This window comes from Myotis yumanensis, unplaced genomic scaffold (genome assembly GCF_028538775.1).
Source record: "Myotis yumanensis isolate MYYU_CA2020_CCGP unplaced genomic scaffold, mMyoYum1.0.hap1 SCAF_13, whole genome shotgun sequence".
NCBI lineage: Eukaryota > Metazoa > Chordata > Mammalia > Chiroptera > Vespertilionidae > Myotis > Myotis yumanensis.
The window spans coordinates 26,316,038-26,339,178 of record NW_027223764.1 but is presented as its reverse complement, the minus strand read 5'-3'; the positions used below and the strand labels follow the sequence as shown (position 1 = coordinate 26,339,178).

Sequence of the window (23,141 nt, the reverse complement as noted above, 5' to 3'; positions counted from 1 at the left end):
GGGAAGACGAAAAGTGTTGTAATGTTTTACAACTGTAACACATCAAGACTCATAGAGAGTGGATAATCTAATCCCTGGTTGTAAAAGCGAAGACTCAGCCTCAGAAAGGTCAAGACTAGCTAGAGTTAAATAGCACAGTACAGCCAATCTGAGCGCAAAACCTGGTCAGTGTCAGTTTCAAGACAGGTGCCCCTACATCAAAAGTGGTGTTGGGATGGGGCATTGAAGTTGCATTTATAGGCAGTTTACAAAAGACTTGGAAAGCATTCATTATCCACGCCAAAACAGGGGGAATGCTGGTGAAGAATATGACACGGATGCTGGTGCATATTTGGTTTTAAACACTTTATATTTGTGATTCATCTGGGTCACATATGTGTGGGTGCTTCTACTGATATTGGAACTCTCATCAACCTATTTCCAAATAACATTTCTTTTAATGGGAATGATTTACAGAGAAAATACCTCACCTGTCAAAGGTGTTGTTGCAAAGATCAAAGCCTTATGAGAAGGCTTTAAAAATCCAGAAGGCACAATGTAAAATGCAAAAGTATTTGTGTTTGTACTACTAAAACATGTGGGCAGAGAATTTTCTGCTTAGTTTGGAATTGAACTTGAAATCTGCACCTAAAACAATACAATAAATACTCTTGAATTAATTACAATTTTTTTAAAAAAATCAGAATTATTACAACCTGATGTTGCCTTTCAGGGATCACATTTTGAAAATCTCTCCATATGTTAAAAAATGAACAAAAAGAGTTAAAATTAGTGTATTTTAAATGTTTTCATTGAACAAATTAAGGCCTTTAATACCCACAAACACAGAATAATCTTCATTATTTGGAGATAATATCAACAGTCCTGTGATAAGTGTGAGGCCTAAGGTTAAAGACATTTCCATTTCCTCCCCCCAGCCTGAGGTTCTGACCACTCTATTAGGCAAATTTTTATTTTCATGTCACATTCCAGACACAGCTACTCTTTGAGAACATCTTTCAGATGTTATGCATTAGACAGGATTAGTCATAATCCTAGAAATGACCACAGACATGGTTGATCTTACCAGTCCTCCAATGACAAACTGGCTCATGAATCAAGAGCTCTCTGCCTCGCCGAAACCGGTTTGGCTCAGTGGATAGAGCATCGGCCTGCGGACTGAAGAGTCCCAGGTTCGATTCCGGTCAAGGGCATGTACCTGGGTTGCGGGCACATCCCCAGTAGGAGATGTGCAGGAGGCAGCTGATCGATGTTTCTCTCTCATCGATGTTTCTAACTCTCTATCTCTCTCCCTTCCTCTCTGTAAAAAATCAATAAAATATTAAAAAAAAAAAAAAAAGAAAAAAAAAAAAAAAGAGCTCTCTGCCTCTCCCCAGAGGAAGGGACTAGAGAAAACCTTCTGAAAAGGTTTGGAAGCAAAGCCAAGAGTGCCCTCTTGTGGCAAATGAAAAATCATAATTTTGTTCTCAGTTGTGACTTCATTTGGTGGCTTTGCCCATGTAAGTATCCAAGAGTCCCAAGTTGGCAAATATTAACTAGTCACAACTTGGCTAAGTTAATATTGCCACACAGGTCTGTGGACATCTTTGTGACCTGCTCAATAGAAATACATATATATTTTTTAAATATATTTTTATTGAATTCAGAGAGGAAGGGAGAGGGAGAAAGAGATAGAAACATCAATGATAGGAGAGAATCATTGATCGGCTGCCTCTTGCACATCCCACACTGGAGATGAAGCCTGCAACCTTGGCATGTGCCCTGACTGGGAACTGAACCATGACCTCCTGATTCAGAGGTTGACACTCAACCACTGAACCACACCAGCCAGGCAATAGAAATATATTAAACGCAGTTGATAAGTGTGGGGAAGCATGGGGCTTGATTGGAAAGTCTGTGGGGAGGATTCCCTGGGAGGCCAGAGGCCCCTGGGGGACCTTGCCGAAGGCGGCAGACCCTGCCTTGACTTTTCCAAACAAGTCTGAGTCCTGGGTGTCTTACTAGAATCTTTATGTTTAGACTTCAAAACGTCCTTGTTTGAAAGACACTACAGATGCAGGTGCTTTCTCAAGGATGCCTACCCTGCTGATTGTATCTAGAGGTTAATTTTAGTTCAAGCTGTTGTGACAATAAAAGCCTACGGAAGCAGGCAAACAGGGCTTTTCGCTCCTAAGGCAAAACAGCCCCTTAGCCTTCTCTTTCACAGAAATGTGTGTCAGAGTAATCATTCATCCATCGTTCGGGGTCTGCCGGCCAGCCCTTTGGATAAGGAAATCAGAATTCCTACAAACTTGTTACCGAACTTCTTGAGGCACATGCTCCAACCTTGTTCTGCACTCTCAGCCAAGGATGAAACAAAGCTACATTAATGCAGTCTGGTTACAAAGATATGAAACTGGAGCAAGAATGGCTATGCAGCATTTCCACCTCCAGACTGACGCACATACTGAAGAAAATCCCCAGGGATTTGGAAAGGAGGTGAAAGAAAAACACTCCAATAAAAGGTAGGCGCTATAGAATGAAGCCTCCGCTTATTACTATGGCCTGGTGACCACAAGTTTTCAAGGGCATCTATGGGAGCCTCCATGGCCGTAACCAAAGCAAGAGAAACCAGGTCACCTATGGCACTGAAGCCATCCTCCAATGAGCTCTCTGCCACTACTGGTGTAAAACAACAAACAAAAACACCTGCTCATCGTTCCTTTCTTTCCAGCCCTAGCAACGAATCTTGTGCCTGGTTGGCCTTGATCAAAGGGGAGTGGCATCCTCCTGGGGATGTACATCCTTTGGATCTAGTACAGCTTTACTCTTTTCTGTGGTTGCCATGGAAACACAGATTCCACAAATGTGCAGTCCCAGATGTTACCTGTGAACCTAATTTTATTTCAGTAAATGACAAAGTTCATCATTTTTCACACATTTTGTCAGTGCACACATTTTTATTGACTCACTATATTCTAAGCTGTGTGTTAGATTTGGGGCAAGATATACTTTCTGCCCTCAAGCTCAGAGTAATAGGAGAGATCACATTAGACCCTAAAATCTAGATTTATGATCCTTGAAGCATGACTCATCTCTGCCAGTTCTGGTTGCTTCACTTGTTCATGGCAGGAGTTGGATGGACAGTCCTTGAACCCATGGTCCTGCCTTTCACAGACCACTACCTGCAGATGGGGTTAATCGCTATTTAGTGTCCACTCAGCCTCCCTCTGTGGACCCTGCAAGATGACACTGAAGGCCAGTGTTTCCAAACTATCCCCGATGTTCTTTGTGTTTGAGACGCTCTCTGCTGCCCATTGGAGAGGATCAAACGTCCACGGGCAGTATCGGTGATGTTTACACAGAGTAAGGGAGAGGGGGAGAAGATGAGAAAGAAAGGGAAAGAGAAAGGGAAGTAGAGAAGGGCTATTAAATAAAGACACACACACACACTAAATCCGTCAAGCCTCTGAGACTCACTGAGTTTTATTGAAAAGTTTAAATAAGACTTTTTATGTTACAAGGAAGTATTATGCTGTCTCCACATATTAGCCAATACCAAATATTGTTGATTATTGCAGCTGAAGTAACTATATCAGAAACACGTATCAGTGTTATTCTGCCCATCGCACAGAACTGTAGGAAACACAGCTGTGAGCAAAGCAGCTGAACCTGGGCTTCCTGACACAGGGATGCAAATCAGGAGCGAAAACATGGACACACACAAAACTAAAACACAAAGTGATTCCCTGCGCTGTGATCTGAAAGCACCCGCGGTCATGTTCCTCTCGCGTGCAAAATGCATGAGGACACTTCTGGGGGCAGTCTTGGGGCTTTTGTTTCACACACATCCTTGCTGAGCTACAGCCACGGGCTGAGAGAGCACATTCATTTGAGGAAAACTAGTGGCATCGTCTCTCCACAGGACTTTTCTTCTCCAACAAGTCGGTTGATGACCTGCCTTACAATGAGGAGTTCAAGAATATAGAAGGATGCGTGCATCCATCTTCAAGTATTTGAAATACGGTTGTTGCGTTGTAATGAGCAGAATTTGCTTTTGAAATTATTTTGCTTCCTCTGAGCAATGTAAACACGTGCTACATAACGGCTATCACAGAGAGATTTGATAAAATGCATTATAGGATTTTTACTACTGACACGGCTGAGGCGTCACTGGCTTTGACTCAGCACCCATTGAGTGACTACATGAGGAAGTGTCATTAGATCCCTAAACTCAGGGCCATTCCTCTGGAGAGTCTTTTAAGGCCAAGAGATGAGAACAGGATACTTACACCCTGAGCTTTCCTCAAGGCAGTGTCAGGTTATTTACCAATGAGCAGCACAGTTTAAAAAAGTCCAACGCAGAGGTCAATGTGTCCTGCATGGAGCAAAAAAAGCAATACAGTCTCTTTTAAATTGTATGGATAAGCAGAATGGCTATGACCTTCCACAAGTCAGTGATATTTTTAGAAGACTTAAAGAAACTACATTATTGTTAAGACACAAGCTGCGTGTTTGACCATGATTAAACAATCAAAAAAATAAAATAAAAGCAAGTGCGTTTCTACCCTAACTGGAGAAAACTGGGCATCTTCAACATCATAATTTTCTTAGATCTGAACATAGAAAAGGCCTGGGAAAGAAAAAATAAGTACTTTAGAAAAATGAAGCCAACAAATTTTTAAGATGATTCGACCATGGTAATCACGGTCAATTTCTGTTTGGCTTTCACTGATACTTTCTCATTAGATTGATCATTTTCTCATAGAGCCGCCAAGGGGCATCCAAGCCCCAGATGAAGTCGAGGTGCTCCCATTCCGGAATGCACTCATCATACACCAAGTTGGTGATCTCGGTCAGTAAGATGCTGACGTCCTTGACGTCCGCCAGCCAGTCCTGGCCGCCGCTCCAAACGGCAGTCGGCACGAGCATGTCCTTCACATGGTAAGCAGGAGGGTACGTCTAGAAAGAAAAACCCACAGAAAGCTTTGTCACGGTTGCTTTAATTTACAAAAACACGGCCGACAATCTCCATGGAACACTGACTCATTCATTGAGTATAAAAGACTATATTGTGAAAGTCACTCTGTTTACTTTTCAAGTCACTGCTACCAGAACAAAAATAAACCTAACCCGCAATGAAAGCACAGTTAGTGTAGGAGCCTGGTGGGCATGGTACCAACTGCTTAAATCCAAGGGGAGGAAGGTATTCTCCCAAGTAGTTGATTCAAAGCAACAGAAGCCAGTGGTTGGGAAGCGGCTTTGGAGTCCATGCCTTTCTATGCTTTTCTTCCCTCTGGGGTGTAACACAAGTCACTGAAGTTCTCTAAGCCTCGGTTTCCTCATCTTTAATACTAATAATAACCGTAGGGAATTTGTGAGAACTAAGTAAGTAAAACATGGCAAAGTGCCTTACACTTCAGAGTACTCAGCACTCAAAAATGGTAAGCTGGACAAAATAAGACCTGAAGCAGGGAGACATGGAACAGACTGACATACCTCAATGTGGGGTTGGGGGGATGAGAAGAGATAAACTAAAGAACTTATATACTTACTAGAGGCCCAGTGCACGAAATGCATGCACTGGTAGGGTCCCTAGCGGCTGGTGGCTGCTGGCCGGGTACTCCCTCCCTTCCCCTGGCCAGCCCCGCCCCCTGGTTGAACTCTCGGACAAACTCCTGGTCAAGGGGACAATTTGCATCCTATGCTGTTGTTATATAGGATATGCATAGCCCATGGACACAGGCAATGGGCTAGTGAAGACCTGGGGCGGCTATGTCAGGGCAGGGAGGAGGGAGTATAAGTGGGGGGGGAGGGGTTGAAATGGGAGATATCTGTAATGCTCTCAATAATAAAATATATATTTAAAAATGAAAACAATGGTAAGTTAATTGCATATGGGAGAAAAGGCTTAGGTAATGTCATTTGGCCAAGGCCCTCCAGCTACCAGATCACAGACTTAGGCTTGTCTGACTCTATGTCTGTGTTCCTGATCACAATGAGTCATGTATGACAACAGTGAGAGTGACAATTGTTACACAGGGCCAAGGAAATAACAAAGAGGGAATGCCCAGGCCACTACACCAACCACAAAGCTCAGGTTGTTCTGGGATTGAAACACTATCTAATCAACTCTCCCAAACATTTCCACAGCCCTGAGCCCAGAATCCTGACAACTCGGGCTGACTTCCTTGATGAGTTTGCAGGGCCCACTGTTTCTACAGACGTTGAAGACTTTACCTGGTTGTAATGAACATAATTCCTGGCTCTGCTCCCCCAGTCGAAGGCTTGGAACTTTTGCAACTTAAAAGTCTAGAAAGAAGATAATTTGGACAAAAAGTTTATCTGACACAGATGTTTGAGATAACATCACAGGTTGCTAGAGTTAGCCACACCCTCAGAAATCAATTGTACACCAATACTCAGGTTTACTCTTCATTTCCAAGCTGTAATTTAAAGTAAGTGGCATTACTTTGCTCTCTTTTGCTAAGTGACTCAATTTCTTATTGTATGATTGGAAAACAGCTACTGAAGGACACAATAAAGCAGCTATAGACATGCTATAAATTATACAGGATTGGGGCAAAAGTAGGTTTATAGCTATGAGTATGTAAACACAGAGCTTATTCTTATATTATTTATTAATTATTATTTTCTATACAAACAACTGTAAACCTACTTTTACCCCACCCTAGATCGATGGTCACACTCAATTGGATAAACTTTATGCTGACATTTTTTTTAAATATATTTTTATTGATTTTTTACAGAGAGGAAGGGAGAGGTATAGAGAGTTAGAAACATCGATGAAAGAGAAACACCAATCAGCTGCCTCCTGCACACCCCCTACTGGGGATGTGCTCGCAACCAAGGTACATGCCCTTGACCGGAATCGAACCTGGGACCCTTGAGTTCGCAGGCCGATGCTCTATCCACTTAGCCAAACCAGTTAGGGCAATGCTGACATTTTTCACTGAAATGTAAATCTTAAACTTTTCAAAAAGTTAACTATCTTGCTTAGGGAAATTATATATATATATATATATATATATATATATATATATATATTACATACAATATATATAAATATACATGTATGTAAATTAGAATATAAATATTAATTATAAATCACATATTTATATAAATTAATATGATCACTGTATATTCATATATGTATTAACATATTTCTGTATGCTTATATATAAGCTCCATATATAATCTCCATATTTTCTATATATTTAGTCTACTTGACTAGTTATATTACTTAATATTTTAATGATTTTATTGTTTTGACACTTTTTCTCGAGTACCAGTATCAGAATAATCACCAAATTGTACTGCACACCAGCACAATTCTAACTAGAGTCATGAAATAATATTGTATATAAAATTCAAATTATGCATAGATAGCATGATATAAAAGTATTTAAAAGGGCACTTATTTTTAAATTTTTAAATAATTCAAATTCACACCTCCTCTATACATATCCCCAAATTAAAAATATGTCAAGACTTAAATCCAAAATCGGCAACCCAAATGAATTGGAAACTGTTCAAGCTTTGGCCAGCAGGTGGCGTCTGGTAAAGAGGAAAAACATCCTCTGTGGGAACTGCTGTTGATTCATGTGAGGTTCCAGGTCTTACCCGTTGCCTAAAATTCTAGGGTCTGATGTAATAAAAGACGGCGTGAGCTTGGAAGCCACAGGGGATTTCCACAGGAGAAATGCTAGCATCTGCTTCTGCCCACTGCAAAGGACAGAGTTTAAATACCTGTGGCACATTTAACAAGCAGAACAAAGTATGGATTTACAGCTAGGGCGTCTGTGCTCTAGCCCTGGCTGTCAGTGAAAAAATATCAGCGCAAGCTGTTCACCACTGTAGACAGTGTACCGCTTTCTCACATATGTCTTTCACATTTACATAAAGCACCCTAGTGAGTATGGAACACACAGGAAAAACTGGCCTAGGGCTCAGACTGAACTTCTAAACTTGACTTTTGTGCCTAGCGTCATAGGAAATCTCAGAAGGAGAGAAATTCGAAGATGATTATTTGTAGTAACAAAAACATGGAAATAAGCTAAAGTCCAATCATAACTATTTGGTTATATACATCATGTTACATCAATAGACACAACAGTATGCCACTTTTGTAAATACAAAGATAATAAAGTAGAATAATATTTAAAAATAATACTAAGTGGGGGGGGGGGGGGGAGTCAGAAAATGAAAGTGAGCAAGCTCTATGGTTACACTTACATGAAAATCCTATGTGACCAAAGATCAGGAGGACATACTTACACTATTAGGATAATAGGATAGATAGATTTTAAAGTGACATTTTAAAAATTATTTTTATGTCTTGAATGGTGATAAAAATGTCAATAGGCTCAACTTTTCTAAAGTACAATCTGTATCAGAAATCTTAAAGATATGCCTCCCTCTGACCACTAAGTCTACTTCTACAACTGCACCCTAAGAAAGTAATGAAAGATCTTTAATTCAAGAATATCTGTCCCAGAATGGTTTACTATTGCAAAAAAATAAGCTATTGTAGCAAAAATAACAGTAACAATTACAATAATAATAATGAAAATGTTAATAATAATTTAAGCAAAGGAAAACTGTCTGCTGTTACAAATATTTTAAAATTTAGTTATTGACCTGGAAAGGTATTTTCGATTACAGTAGAGACAGCTAATTGCCCATTCTTGCTTGCTTCCTTAATCCCCAAAGCTCTTGCTAAGCACATGGCCACCAGGGGAGGAACCACATCTTTATATGCTTCCTGGGGGCTGGAACATACGTGGAGGCAACCTGGCTCCCACCAGGTAGAAGGGGCAGCATGCCAGGAGTGGCAGAGCTGCAGTGCGGGGGGAGCTGGGACCCTGCATGACTCCCGGGAGCACTGTCACACCCCCTCCACCCCGATCCCGTGGCACTGATGTCTGCACTGTATCATGAGAAACAAAAGCTATTTTAAGGCTGTATGATGGCATCTCTGATTCAGCAACTTAGCAAATATACAGCTATTTAGTTAAAATAATTTTAACGCGTGCATAGTGTAATCTGCTTTTGTAATAAAACCAATTATACAGAAAAGAAAAAATAGAAGATGGCACTGAGAGATTTCAGGACCTGCCACCACAAAATATGTTACTTTGGCCATTTTTAAATTATTGATTTAAAGGAATGTGAGAAACAGCAGATGCAAGGAAGATACACTGATCTTCCTTTGAAGCAAGATATAATATTCCCATGTGAAAGAAGCCACCCCTATGCCAGAAGGAAGAACTGTTTTTATTATCAGAGTTAGAGGGGAAGCCTAGAAAAATCTGTATAAAAAGACCTGGTTAAGCCCTGCTGGTGTGGCTCAGTTGGTTGAGCATCATCCCATGCACCAAGAGGTCACAGGTTCAGCCCCCATTGTGGGCTTGATCCTCAGTAGGGGGGCATGCAAGAGGCAGCCAATCATGCCGAAACCGGTTTGGCTCAGTGGATAGAGCGTCAGCCTGAGGACTGAAAGGTCCCAGGTTCGATTCTGGTTAGGGGCATGTACCTGGGTTGTGGGCACATCCTCAGTGGGAGATGTACAGGAGGCAGCTGATCGATGTTTCTCTCTCATCGATGTTTCTAACTCTCTATCCTTCTCCCTTCCTCTCTGTAAAAAATCAATAAAATATATTAAAAAAAAAAAAGAGGCAGCCAATCAATGTTTTCCTCTCATCAATGCTTCTATCTCTCTATCCCTTTCAAAAAAAAAAAACCTGGTTAAAATAACTCTTATTTCCTTTAGTCTCCTATTTATTTTAGTTACTTCTTCACAATTGCTACTTTGTTCAACCTCGTACATAAGCACTTAGGCCTAGTCACTTCTGTGGGTCTTCATTTTTCTTGTGAGGGCTCCCATGTACATGTAAATAAAATTCATATGTTTTTCTCCTGTTAATGTCTTATGTCAGACCCAGTCAGAAACCCTAAGAGGGTAAAGGAAAACGTTAACTTCCCCTAATATACCAGCATACTACCAGTAGTTATCCCGGGTAGGGGACATGTGGGTAATTTATTTTCTTCTTTGTACTCACATGTATCTTTAAACTCCATAATGAATACATACTACTTGTATAATTTAAATTATACTAAATGTCTTTTTACAAAGTTTTTAAGACCCTTCCTAATGTACATTATTTGTTAAGCACTAGGTTTCAAACGATAGAGAACATCAGAATCACACGAGGAACTTCCTAAAATGCAGATCTCAGGGACATACCTCCAGGAATTTGAATTCTCAACAGGTCATGGGTAGGCCCAAGAGCCTGAATTTTTTATAGCACCCTAAGTATTTCTGGACAACACTGTAAAGATAAGCTAGGACCACCCTTCTTCAAATCGGACCGAGTTCCTGGGCTCTGGGCATGGTCAGTGAGGGGGTTAAAGGAGGCTTGGGGCGGGGCGGGGGGGCAAGGGGGCAAGGGGTCTCCAAAACTTGTCAGATTTATAAAGAGAATAATATCTGTAAACTAAATTTAAAAGCCCAGTAAAGAACTAGGTTTTGGATTGTCAACTACTATGCTGTACACCTGAAACTAGTACAAAATAATATTGAATATAAACTGTAATTGAAAAAAATTTTTTTAATTTAAAAAACGTATTTTTTTAAAAGTAGGAAACATAGAAAAATAGAGATCCATGCAAAAAAACAAAACAAACAAACAAACAAACTATGTTTGGGAACTGTTTTTATAAAATGGAATGCTAATTGTTTAAACAAGAAGTAAACTTCTGAATGTTCTAGGAATCAAATGACCTTGTAGGGCACCCTCAAACTCCCACCATAGGAACCCCCAAACTTCACACTTGAATCGTAGCCCTCAGCCTGCCAGGGCCCAGGCCCCACACCTTCAGCAGAAGCCTTCGCCAGCAGGCACCCAGGGTGTCCTTGGCAGGCAGAGAGTGGCAGCCCCTGGCCAGCAGCCCAAGGAGGGAGAATCAAGGAGAAGGTCCTACGAAACAGCTGCACAAAGCAACGCTTCTTGACAAAGATGACTCAGCGAACAGAAGAGCAAAGGGCAGGACTGCCTTCCGCAGTGCATCTGGACTTCGGAAATGTTCATGAGGCACATTCCAATGTGGTTAGAGCCTAAAACCACAATGGGGCCCCAGAGTCGGGCTCTAAGCCTCAGTTTGCGGCCTTCGACCCCGGCCGGCTGCTAGATTAAAGGGGCTGGGACAAGAACAGAAGCCTGGATTGCAGCCGATCCAAGAGCTCTTTTGCAGACCTGGCGCGTGGTGGAGGCCTGCCACCCAGAGGGGTGGAGCGACCCTGTCCTGTAACATCAGCAGGTGGTCTGACAGCCGAGTCTGCCCCCTTCCCAGGGGCCCCTGAGCCATGGTGCCTGGGGAGCAGCTGTACTTGGCTGAGGCGCGTGACACAGCACACGTGGCCTGCAATGGTCACTAAGCTGGGTAGTTCAGCAGCTGCCTTCAACTCGGCGGGCCATCCTCCCCACAAAAGTGCACTAATCCCTGAGGTGACAAGAACTGGGCCTTTTTAGAAATTATCCATTAGGTAAGAGGGTAGAATATGTGCCAAAAGGCAGGGGTATTTGGTGACAGGGTACATAAAGAAAACAAGTGACCATCAACAGAAACGTGGCTGAGGAGAGAAGCAGGAAGGGCGGGCAGAGAGGTACATCATGGGATGCATGGATCTTCCTGGCGCTGATTTGACACAAACCCCACTGCCCCCCGGGAATGCCTACCTGGCTCCAGTGTATCATGTTTTGCACGGACGTCCCAGCAGGAGAGTGTGTCACATACACAGATATTCTAGACTGCAAAAAGAATGTTGAAATAAAGAATTTTAAAAAACAGTGTTAAGGAGGCATTGATAATACACAAATTTTGCACTTCAAAGCATTAAAAACCACAGAGCCACAATCTCCATGATATGATATTAAGAGCAGGAAAATATTCTTTGACTACAAATATGTCATAGCAAAAATATGTACAAACACACACACACAGAGTTCATGGCAACAGGGTAACTGTGGGGCTGTATGGGTTAAGATAACTGCTCATTTTTATTTTCTTCTTCATACTTTTCTGAATTTCCAGAATTTCATATAACAATTATACCTTACGTTTATCATCAGAAACAAGAACATTTAGTATCACTTTAAAAAGTTCACTAGTGTGAATGACCATTCCAAACTTAAACAATTATATAATTTTTAAAAGAAACAAATCACTAGAATATAAATGTCATTCCTACCTCTCCAGCATGCTCCAACACAAATACGCATATTCACAGATAAATTAAAATCATTCAAAGTTAAAGCAAGTCTCATTATAAACATACATACCATATTTAAATTTCTCTCATTAAATCCACACAGAAGGAAAAAAACATTTCCGCAAAGCTCTTTCAGAATGACATGATTGCAGACATGCAGACTCAGCCACTTCAAAAATGCATTCTGGGGGAGAAATTCTCTCTCCCCAAATAAATCCTGCAAAGAAAAAGAAACCCAAGAAGACCTCAGCGTTTCATTCTGCTACACGGGCCTCCGTGACCACCTCAGAAGCAGAGACAGGAGAGAAGTGGTAACCAGTGGAATCTAATGAACAAAATAAATTGATGAACAAAATAGAACCAGAGACATGGAAATATGGAACAGACTGACGAATCTCAGAAGGAAAGGGGGGAGGGGTGGAGAAGAGATTAACCAAAGAACTTATATGCATCTATGCATAACCCATGGACACAGACAATAGTGTGGTGAAGGCCTGGGTGGAGGGGGGAGTGGGGAGGCAATGGGAGAGGGGTGGAGGGGGTCAATGAGGGGAGACATACGTAATACTTTCAACAATAAAGATAAATTTTTAACAAGAAGAGAAATGGTTACCAGTGGACGTTCAAACTAGGGTACCTTAGCAATCTGTTTACTAAGGCAACAGCAGATGTTACAGATGTGCATTTAAAGTTTCAAATGAAGAAAGGGAGGCAGAAAATCCAGTACATTTGCAGTGGACTTTTACAGTGGGAAGGGGCCTCAATGATCACTCATCCCAGGGCCATCTCAAGTTTCACTTGACCTTGATGAATTGGTAGTGACTTCCGAGAAAGAGTCAAAACTGTGATTGATCAGCAACGGGCACATACATCTAATCTGACTCCACTGGCCAATGGCTGCCCACTGCCTATTGTTTTCTTTCATACTTTTTTTACTCTTTTTTTTTTTTTAATCCTCACCTGAGGACATTTTTCCATTGATTTTTAGAGAGTGGAAGGGAGAGGGAGAGGGAGGGAGGGAGAGAGAGAAGAACATCAATGTGAGAGAGACACATCAATTGATTGCCTCCCACACGGACCCCAACCAGAGCTGGGGATTGAGCCTATAACCAAGGCACATGCCCTTGACCAGAATCGAACCTGGGACCCTTCAGTATGCAGTCCAATGCTCTATCCACTGAGCCAACTGGCCAGGACCATACATTTTTTTATTGTGGTAGAACACATAACACAAGATTTACCATTTTATCCACTTTCAAGTATTCAGCTCAAGGGCATTAAAAACCCTCACGTTGTACAACCAGCACCTCTCTCCAACTCCAGAACTCCCTGGACATCTCAAACTGAAACTCTGTCCCCATTAAACAATGACTCCCCATTACTTCTCTACCAACATGCCCGCTTCTGTAAATAAAATTTACTGCAACACAGTCACACTCATTTCTTTACACTCAAATGTTTCTCTGGCTGTTTTTATACCATAAGGGCAGAGGTGAGTAGTTGCCAACAGAGACCATTATGGCCCACAAAGCCAAAAATATTTACTCTCACAATCTTTACAGAAAAAGTCTGCCGACTCCTGGTCTATATCAGTGTTGATCAACGGCCGCCGAACCTGGCTCAAGTATTTCTGGGACAATCACTATGATCCCTAATCCCAAGGCAGATCTTCACGTACTTCTGCACCAGGAAATAAGAAAAAGATCTTTCTTACATTGAACCCAAATTTGTTCCCGTACAACTTACACTTTTGCTGATGCCTACCCTCTGGAACAGCGGTCGCCCACCAACCGATAGTCCGCGGACACTGGTGGCCCGTGAGGTCCGAAAGGTTGGCAACCGTTGCTCTGGAAGGTCAAGCAGGAGTGAGAAATTCAAATCCAACAAAAGCAGTTCTATGGGTTGAATTGTTTCTCTCCCTCACCTCCCCCACAAATCCACTGTAGTCCTAATTCCCAGTATCTCAGCATGTGGCCTTATTTGGAGAGAGGGTCTTTACAGAGGAAGTCAAGTTAAAATTAAGGTGTTAAGCAATCTGACCGGTGATCTTATAGAAAGGGGTAATCTGGACATAGACACAGAGGGAGGTCTGAGCACACACAGGGAAAGCGCCATGTGAAGACAAAGGCAGAACTTGGGGTGATGTTTCCACAAGCCAAAGAACACCAAGCAAACCCCCAGAAGCCAGGGCGAGTCATGGAACAGCTTCTTCCTCACAGTCCCAGCAAAGGCCTGTAAATGTACATGTTAAAACAGCACGTGCAACAGGCCACCCTGCCCCGAGTGATGGCTAGGGAACACTGAGGACAGGCGACCTGGAAGCTATGCACAGCCTAATGTATGCAACTGCTTTGTGGTACACAGCGTCCTTTTTATTCCCCCCAAATAATCAATTATCAAGATTTCCATGCTCAATATTCCGCTTTTTAAAAATGAACTACTAATTTAACTTAAAGCATGGCATGGGCTGTATTCAAAACTCTTAGGGCAACTGTGGTCTGCCACAGCCTGCGATCTGTCTTCTCCAAGGCAACCAATGGATACCCAAAGACTGATACCAGGACTCCTTGAACTCCCTTTCCTCCAGATTAGTCACGCTAATATTAGCTGGGAGAACCAGGAAGTAAATACCACGTGCTGATAAGGTCAAGGGTGATGAAAAGGCATCAGTTTCTAAAACTCATGGCTCTGAGTCTACATAATAGTCACATGTAATAAATGCATATATGTTTGAGGTTCTCTACTAACAAGTTAATAGGATCAGGACTTAAATCAACAAGCTGAGCTCTCCTTTTGACTGACAAAGAGGTGAAGTTATCTTGCATCTCAGAACTGTCACCCAAACACTGCTGTGGCCAACTCCGTTGAAAATTACTGCAGAGCAGGACAGCATTACAGAAAAAGGAAAATTCACCTGACACAGACAGGCCTGCTCCTGTCCACCCTGATGTCTTCTGACACACACCTTTGTATTCTGAGAAAGAGTTGTGACACTCAACTTTCATGGAAGTAGCATAGTCTTCCCAGAATAGCAAAATTCAAAGGTTGTACTCTTTCACTTTGTCACGCTCCAGGATATTATAAAACACTAATGTCTGGACCAGTAATTCCTAAATACCAGTCTCTTTAGACTGCATGAGAAACATACAGGGTACAGATCCTAGACCGCACTCCAGATTTAACAAAACACCATCTCCAATGTGGGGAGGGGAGTTTGTGTGTTTACAAAGCTATTAAATCACAATCTCCAAGAACTAAATTAAATTGAATGCATTCCTATGACACAGTAGGTTCAGCTCTCCATTAAAAAAAAAAAAAAAAAAAAAAAGGTACAAGGATGCAGCAACAGCAAATCAGCAGCAAACTTAATATCCACCACAGGCATCTGGCAGTTCTTTATCAATGGAAAACTTACTTTGCAGCAGTTAAAAAGCATGTGGTAGAGTTTTATGCATTAACATAACAGCTCTTCAAGAGTGAAAAGTATAATCTGCAGAACAATATACACAGTTGAATACTGTCTGCGTTAAGACAAAACAATATATGTCTCTGGAAAGTCACACACAAGGTCTATAGGAAGAGACCCTAAATCAGTGATGGCGAACCTATGACATGCGTGTCAGAGGTGACACGCGAACTCATTTTTTTGGTTGATTTTTCTTTGTTAAATGGCATTTAAATATATAAAATAAATATCAAAAATATAAGTCTTTGTTTTACTATGGTTGCAAATATCAAAACATTTCTATATGTGACATGGCACCAGAGTTAAGTTAGGGTTTTTCAAAATGCTGACACGCCGAGCTCAAAAGGTTCGCCGTCACTGCCCTAAACTGAGCACTGTGCTTAATTATGAAGAAGGCACCAAGAGAAGCTACAGTAAAGGACACTTTATCTGTAATATTCGAATTGTCTATAATGAAAATTTTAATAGTATTACCCAAGGCATTATAAATTAATTTGGTTTGAGGAAGCCACATCTTATCTGCATATCTGGTCACCTATGCAGAGAAACCCATCTTATGTGAGAGTCAGATTCTAAGCTCAGGGTACAGGCTGTATTTCTTATGAAAGTCTCTTAAATGGCCAGTAGATGTGCTCTTCCTGATTTGTAGTATATATGCCTGAATGGGATTTCATATCGGTGTGGGTTTAAATCTGTCATACATAAAAGTATATAATGCATGCTAATGGACCATCTGGCCTCAGCTGTCTCTCAACTCCTCATAAAAACTGCTTCCTCCTTGAATAGAGCTTGGGGTCACACAGCTCAAGGGCTAAGCCCCCATGAGGTTACTGGCTTGTGTTTAGATCACCCTCATTGTGGTCAGGGTCAGGCATGTATGTGGGAAGGGTGCATTTCCTTCTCCCACCTCCTTCCTACTCCTCTACACCACTCACTGCATAGAATAAAAGGCAAGTCCAAGAGGACTAAGCTACCTTCTCCCAGACTCTCTTGTGCTCTCTTTGCTTGATTGGTAGATATCTGCACTGATATGTTAACTATGAACATGGGCTTTAGGTGCAGAATTAATGATACACCTTCCCTGACTCCCCATGATCTGGAAGTAGAGGAAAGGGGGAGAGAAGAAAAACCTTGGAGAGAGAAATCCCACTTTCCATTGATGGCAAACCATAAAGGAGAAAGCGCAAATTCTCCCTCTAATGGCCAATTCTTCAGATCTGGAAAGGAAATTGGGGGAGGGGTGGGTTGAGTACCTTAATGAGAGGATCTGGAAGTAGTCCTAATTTAGCTAGAGGGCTACTAGCGAACTCGACTGAAGCCACAGGACCCAGAGCAAAAAACATCTTAATCTTTTTGGCCAGCTCAGGGATCTGTGAAAATGCTATAAAACCTGTGGGAACAAAAGGAAGGAAACAGTCATTTGATCGTCTGAAATTTTTTCTGAAAAAGCAGACTGTCAAATTACAGCGGGAAGGCTGGGGAATAAGAGATCAACCGAAGGGCTTGTATGCATGCATATAAGCATAAACAATGGACACAAGACACTGGGGGCGAGGTGGGGGGCGGTACAGGAGGCCAGGGGAAGGTCAATGGGGGGGGAAAAAGGAGACATATGTACTACTATTTGTAATACTTTAAACAATAAAATTAAATTTTTTTTAAAAAAAAAGCAAGGGCAGTTGTGTGTGATACCCTCTAGTGGCAACCTGAGAGACATGCAGGCAAACACTTGAAAGGGGCCCTCTGAACTATGTGCACAGTTTGCCTAAACTAGTAAATCAAGTATTTGTTAAGTGCTTGTTTCAATTTTTCAACCTAGTTATGCACTGGAAGAAATCTTCGTTGCTAAAACCAGAAGATGTTTCCTATTCCTTTAATAATGTAAACCAAGCTCCTGAAAGATTGTAGTCCTAACAGCTTGGGAGGGCCCCACCACGTCCATATTCCTAAGAACAATTTACAAAGCCATTCAAATACATTAGCAATGACTCGGAAATGACTGGCACATGTAGCGTGCCCTAGCGTTATAATACCTCTTAGCGTCCTTTCAGGTCACTGCTAGCCTTAAACATGGCTTTAGAATGCTACTTTAGAGAGCAGTGGGGCAAAGGGCATTCAGTAGACAAGTCAAGAAATTTGAATGAAGAAAAATGCTTAACTTAATGAATAAGAAAGGCAAAAAGATACCCACGTTACTTTTTGAGTGTGTGTTCTAATGAGACCATGTGACATGAACATAAAGATATTGGTCACAGCCGAAACCGGTTTGGCTCAGTGGATAGAGCGTCGGCCTGCGGACTGAAAGGTCCCAGGTTCGATTCCGGTCAAGGGCATGTACCTTAGTTGCGGGCACATCCCCAGTGGGAGATGTGCAGGAGGCAGCTGATCGATGTTTCTAACTCTCTATCTCTCTCCCTTCCTCTCTGTGAAAAATCAATAAAATATATTTAAAAAAAAAAAAAGGTATTGGTCACAGTAAACACTAACAGGGAATTATTCGAATTATGGAACGGTTCCTAGTCCCTAATCAGAGGAACTCTTGTTTGCTAGAATTATGGGCAATTTTTATTTTCTTTAAACTTTGCTCATTTTCTCTTTTTGTTTACAATGAACACATATTACTTTTATAATCACCACAAATAAAAAATGCATATGACTTTTAAAAACCATTTATAAATAAAAGTGTAACAGCATTGGCAAGGTAACAATGAAACGGGATGATTTTTGCATATCTAGTAACAACACTACATCTTTGTAGTTAGCTTCATCCCACTGAACTTTAAGTCAGTGTACTTTCTTGTTTTCCTTTTAAAAGTCTTTGCACTTATGAAACTTGTTTTCCACCCTCTCACATCCCCATGTTGCTTAACTAGAAAAACACGTAATAGGCTATGGCTTAATACCTTTAAATTCAAGAGAACCATGAACAGCATGGTTTATCCATTTATTTTAAAGTCTGAATTTTGAGAGAAGATAAAATATTACCAAAATTCTTTGCCCTATTCATTATTTCTGCTTGGTAATAATAATAATAATAATAGCAGCCCTAGCTGGTTTGGCTCAATAGATAGAGCGTTGTACTGCGGACTAAAGGGTCCCAGGTTCGATTCCGGTCAAGGGCATATGCCCGGGGTTGCGGGCTCGATCCCGAGTTGGGGGCATGCAGGAGGCAGCCGATTGATGAGTCTCTCTCATCATTGATATTTCTATCTCTCTCTCCCCCTCTCCCTTCCTCTCTGAAATCAATAAATATACATTTAAAAAAAATAATAATAATTTTAAAAGTCTATTTAAGCTAACATTTTTTTATATTTCACTTTTCGGAACAAATGTAAACTCTGTAATAATACATTATATCAACTTCCAATCTTTATTATATACATACCTATTGTAGTGCCTTGAGAATGACCCACATAGTACACTTGTTGTTGGCCAGTTTTATTCAGAATGAAGTTAATTGAAGCTGGTAAGTCATAATTTGCCATCTCATCATAACTGAAATCCAAAAATGGAACTCTTTCATTGAGACATTACATACAAATGCAGCACACACAAACAGTAACTGTGCAGTTTGATGACTTTTCATAAACTGAACCCAGCTGGGAAACCGTGGCTGAGCACAGGAAACAGAACTGCCAGAACTGCAGAAATCCCCTGAGCCCCTTCCCAATCGTGCCTCTAAGGGTAACCATTATCCTCATTTTTTACACCATAAATTAGTTTTACTCATTTTTGAACTTTTCTATAAATGAGACCACAGTATGTATTCTTCTGTATTAGGCTACATCCAAACTGTCACACATAGCTATAGGTTGTTCATTGGGTAAATAGAACACACTGAATTTGTCCATTCATTGTGAATGGACAAATTGGTAGGTTCCAATTTTTCACTCTTACAAACAAAGTGACACGTCGCTGTACACGTCCTTGGTAAAGCTCTCCTTCTTGCATTTCACGTCCTTAGGTAGGCTCCGGTATAACAAATGGGAAGCCAGTCTGGAGGATCCATAGCCTGCTCTTCTCTGTGCCTGGTATCAACACAGAGCCCGGACCCGTGGACATGTGAGCGCTCGTCATCAGGAGAAAGATGAGCCAATTGTTGCCACTGCTTATGATGTACCAAGTTCTTTCCCTGTCTCCTCTCCTGTAATCCCCCAATAACCTTATCAGATAGGTGTTTATTATCCCCATTTTACATGAAGAAAACTGAGACACAGAGCGCTTATAGACATGCCCCATGTCACACAGTGATTGACTGGTAGAGCCAGAAGTAAAAAAGAGAGGAGGAAACTGTGTGGATATAGAGTCGTGAACATTTGGAATGTGTGATTTTGAAGGGAGGAAGAAGGTTCTGGGACACAATTTACCCAGCAACTCCCACACCACCAGGAATGTCAATATCACTAAAAATTTCTACTTGAAACTAATTCTTAAATGTGATCACGTATTTAAAAAGTACCTTACTGCCGAAACCGGTTTGGCTCAGCGGATAGAGCGTCGGCCTGCGGACTGAAAGGTCCCAGGTTCGATTCCGGTCAAGGGCATGTACCTGGGTTGCGGGCACATCCCCAGTGGGAGATGTGCAGGAGGCAGCTGATCGATGTTTCTCTCTCATCGATGTTTCTAACTCTCTATCCCTCTCCCTTCCTCTCTGTAAAAAATCAATAAAATATATTTTAAAATAAATAAATAAATAAATAAAATGTACCTTACTGCTGTTTATTAAATTCCTAAAAAGGTTTAAAACATTTCACGGTCCACCAGTTCCTTCTCTCCTACGACCTCGAGTTACCCGTCTATCTGCCGCCCTGGTGTCCGCCCTGGTGTCTGCATTAAGGATACGAAGGAACTAGACGCCTGTCAAGATCAAGCCAACTCTACCTGAAGGCCCAGTATTCGTCCTCAAAAACTGAAAGGGTCTTGTGTTTCCGAGACCAGGTGTTTCCCCTGCTGTTCCCCATCCACACGTCGAAACCAGCATCTGCCAGGATGAAGCCCAGGCTGCTGTTGGGCAGGTTTGTGACCCAGTTACTTGAATCTGCCAGCAAGCCGTGCTGCAGGAACACCACTGGTTTGGGACCTGAAAGACATTTATGTGTAGGAGCTAGCAGCACCTCGCTTCTAAACAAGCGTGAATCTTAAAGCAAATAATGAAATAGAAATAAATGGAAATATTAAGGTAGCAACGCACTCCTATATAACATTAGTAAGTATATATTTTTTAATAGCGCTGGCAAGGTAACAGTGACACTGGACTATTTTTGCATATCTAGTAACAAGACACATTGACTTAATCATCAAAAAATTTTTAATTTTTTTAAGGAACTCATGTAATGTTTCTATACTTTGTTGCAATAGATTTCTCAGAATGCATCCTAACAAAACAAACCAAAAGATAAATATCACACAGACACAAATTCATAAGTATATATAAACATATATATTCATATGTGTGTACAAACATATATATATATTTATATGTAAATTTATCTTCTACTCACCCATAACTGAGACAGTGATATAGTAGAAAAAACAAAGATTTGGGAGTCAAAGAAACCCGACCTCTGGCTGCTAACAGTGTTAAAGCATCCAGTCATTCACTAAACAAGCATTTATTAAGCACCAACTATGTGCCAAGCAACCCAACTATATGCTGAGGACTCCACAGAGAACAGAAATAAGTGAGAGAGAGAAACCTCACTGTCATGGAGCTGACATTATACTGACCATGAGTTTTAGCGTCAGACCCTCCTGGGTTCAAACCTGTCCTCTCCTAGTTCTGATGTGCATGTTGGGCACAGCATATCAACATCCCCCTGAAATTTGTATCATCCCCTGCAGCACGGAAATGTAATATGTACCTCACAGGGAGTAATGAGATATGAGATACTATATGAAAAGTTCTTAGCAAAGTATCTGACACACAGTTAGAGTTGAATAAACATTAGTTCTAATTATTATTAAGTTGCTTAACCAGTCTGAGTCTTAGTTCCTTAAAGAGCTGTTAAGAGGAATGAGTTAGATAATTAAGTGTCTGGTACAGTGGTGTCTGGTACAGTGACTGACACATAGGTCAAAATGAATAAATAAGAACTCCCTGTGCCTTCTGCCCATTCTTTATAATAGTGAAACACTTGAGATAAACTAATTTGTCGAGGGGACAAATAATTCATTGCAACCTAACTGGTGCAATAATTAAGCTATCAATGAAAGGACTGTAGCAGCACATAGCCTTGAAGGGGGGGAAGAAGAGTAAAGTACAAAATTATAGTCTACTCTGTACTCCAGCTATGCAGCAATGCTGTATGCAAATGAGGAATGTAAGATATCAGCAAATAATGAGAAGACTGATTCATGGAATACTCAGATGGGAAGTGAACTGACAAATTTTTCTTTCTGTTAGTTGGATTTCTTTTCACCTTGCTGAGAAAAGCTCATTGAAATAACAGCTAGCTGCGATTGCATGCTTATAAGCTCTAAGGTATTGTGGTGAACATCCCGTGACGCTGGTACTATTCCCATTTAGCAGAGAGGGAACTGTGGCTAAGAGAAGTCAAGTAACTTGACCACTGTTGACTGAGAGCTAGTAAGTGGGAGAGTTGGGATATGAACCCAGGTATGTCTGATACCAGGGTCCATCACTGTCATTTCTTTGCTATAGGAAAGGAGGTTAGCCAGAGAGAAGTCGTTCTAGACCAGTGGTCGGCAAACTGCGGCTCGCGAGCCACATGCGGCTCTTTGGACCCTTGAGTGTGGCTCTTCCACAAAATACCACGTGCGGGCACGCATGTACAGTGCAATTGAAACTTCGTGGCCCATGCGCAGAAGTCGGTATTTTGTGGAAGAGCCACACTCAAGGGTCCAAAGAGCCGCATGTGGCTCGCGAGCCGCAGTTTGCCGACCACTGTTCTAGACCACAAAGAAAGCCCTCAGAGAATAAACAACCCAAAGAGGGGAAGCTATTTTGCAGGGAACTGGACCAAATGCTTGGAAGAAAGCAATCTCTGGTGGGTGCAGGAGATAGAGAATGGGAGACAGGGGCATGATACTCAACCTGGCCCGCTCAGGCAATTCTTCCAAGAACCAGCCTGGTCCATGCACTCCAGCACCTGAGGCCTGGTGTGTCTGAGCAACATACTAATATGATAAGAATAGGGCTGCCTTCCCCAGCTGTGCCCTACAATTAGTTTGTTTGTCCCAAACTGGCTCTGGGAGGGCTGGGGACTGAAGGGTAGGCCTAAAAGCATCTTGGACCAGAGAGGGCAGGTGACATTATCATGGTCACCTAAATAGCACAGAGTCAGCAAAGGGAAGCAGCCCAGTGATGACCCATCACAGTGCTGCCTGCCGTGAGTAGGCCCAAACATGTGTGGAAGTGAGGAGGGGATTGCCCAGGCTCCAAAA

The 23,141-nt window shown here is 41.6% G+C and overlaps 1 protein-coding gene across 3 annotated transcripts in view; it reads right to left on the bottom strand.

Annotated features, from left to right (window-relative positions):
• Positions 1-3,436: 3,436 nt before the first annotated feature.
• Positions 3,437-23,141, bottom strand: part of LIPA (lipase A, lysosomal acid type) — a 30,361-nt gene continuing 10,656 nt past the window's right edge. For all 3 annotated transcript variants that reach the window (XM_070432741.1, XM_070432742.1, XM_070432740.1), the window contains exons 4-10: positions 20,619-20,817; positions 19,123-19,232; positions 16,991-17,127; positions 12,342-12,488; positions 11,739-11,810; positions 6,220-6,291; positions 3,437-4,941 (exon numbers count right to left, since the gene is read on the bottom strand). In XM_070432741.1, the coding sequence (XP_070288842.1) occupies positions 4,708-4,941; positions 6,220-6,291; positions 11,739-11,810; positions 12,342-12,488; positions 16,991-17,127; positions 19,123-19,232; positions 20,619-20,817 (971 nt within the window). In that variant the 3' untranslated portion in view covers positions 3,437-4,707. The remainder of the gene's footprint in view (positions 4,942-6,219; positions 6,292-11,738; positions 11,811-12,341; positions 12,489-16,990; positions 17,128-19,122; positions 19,233-20,618; positions 20,818-23,141) is intronic.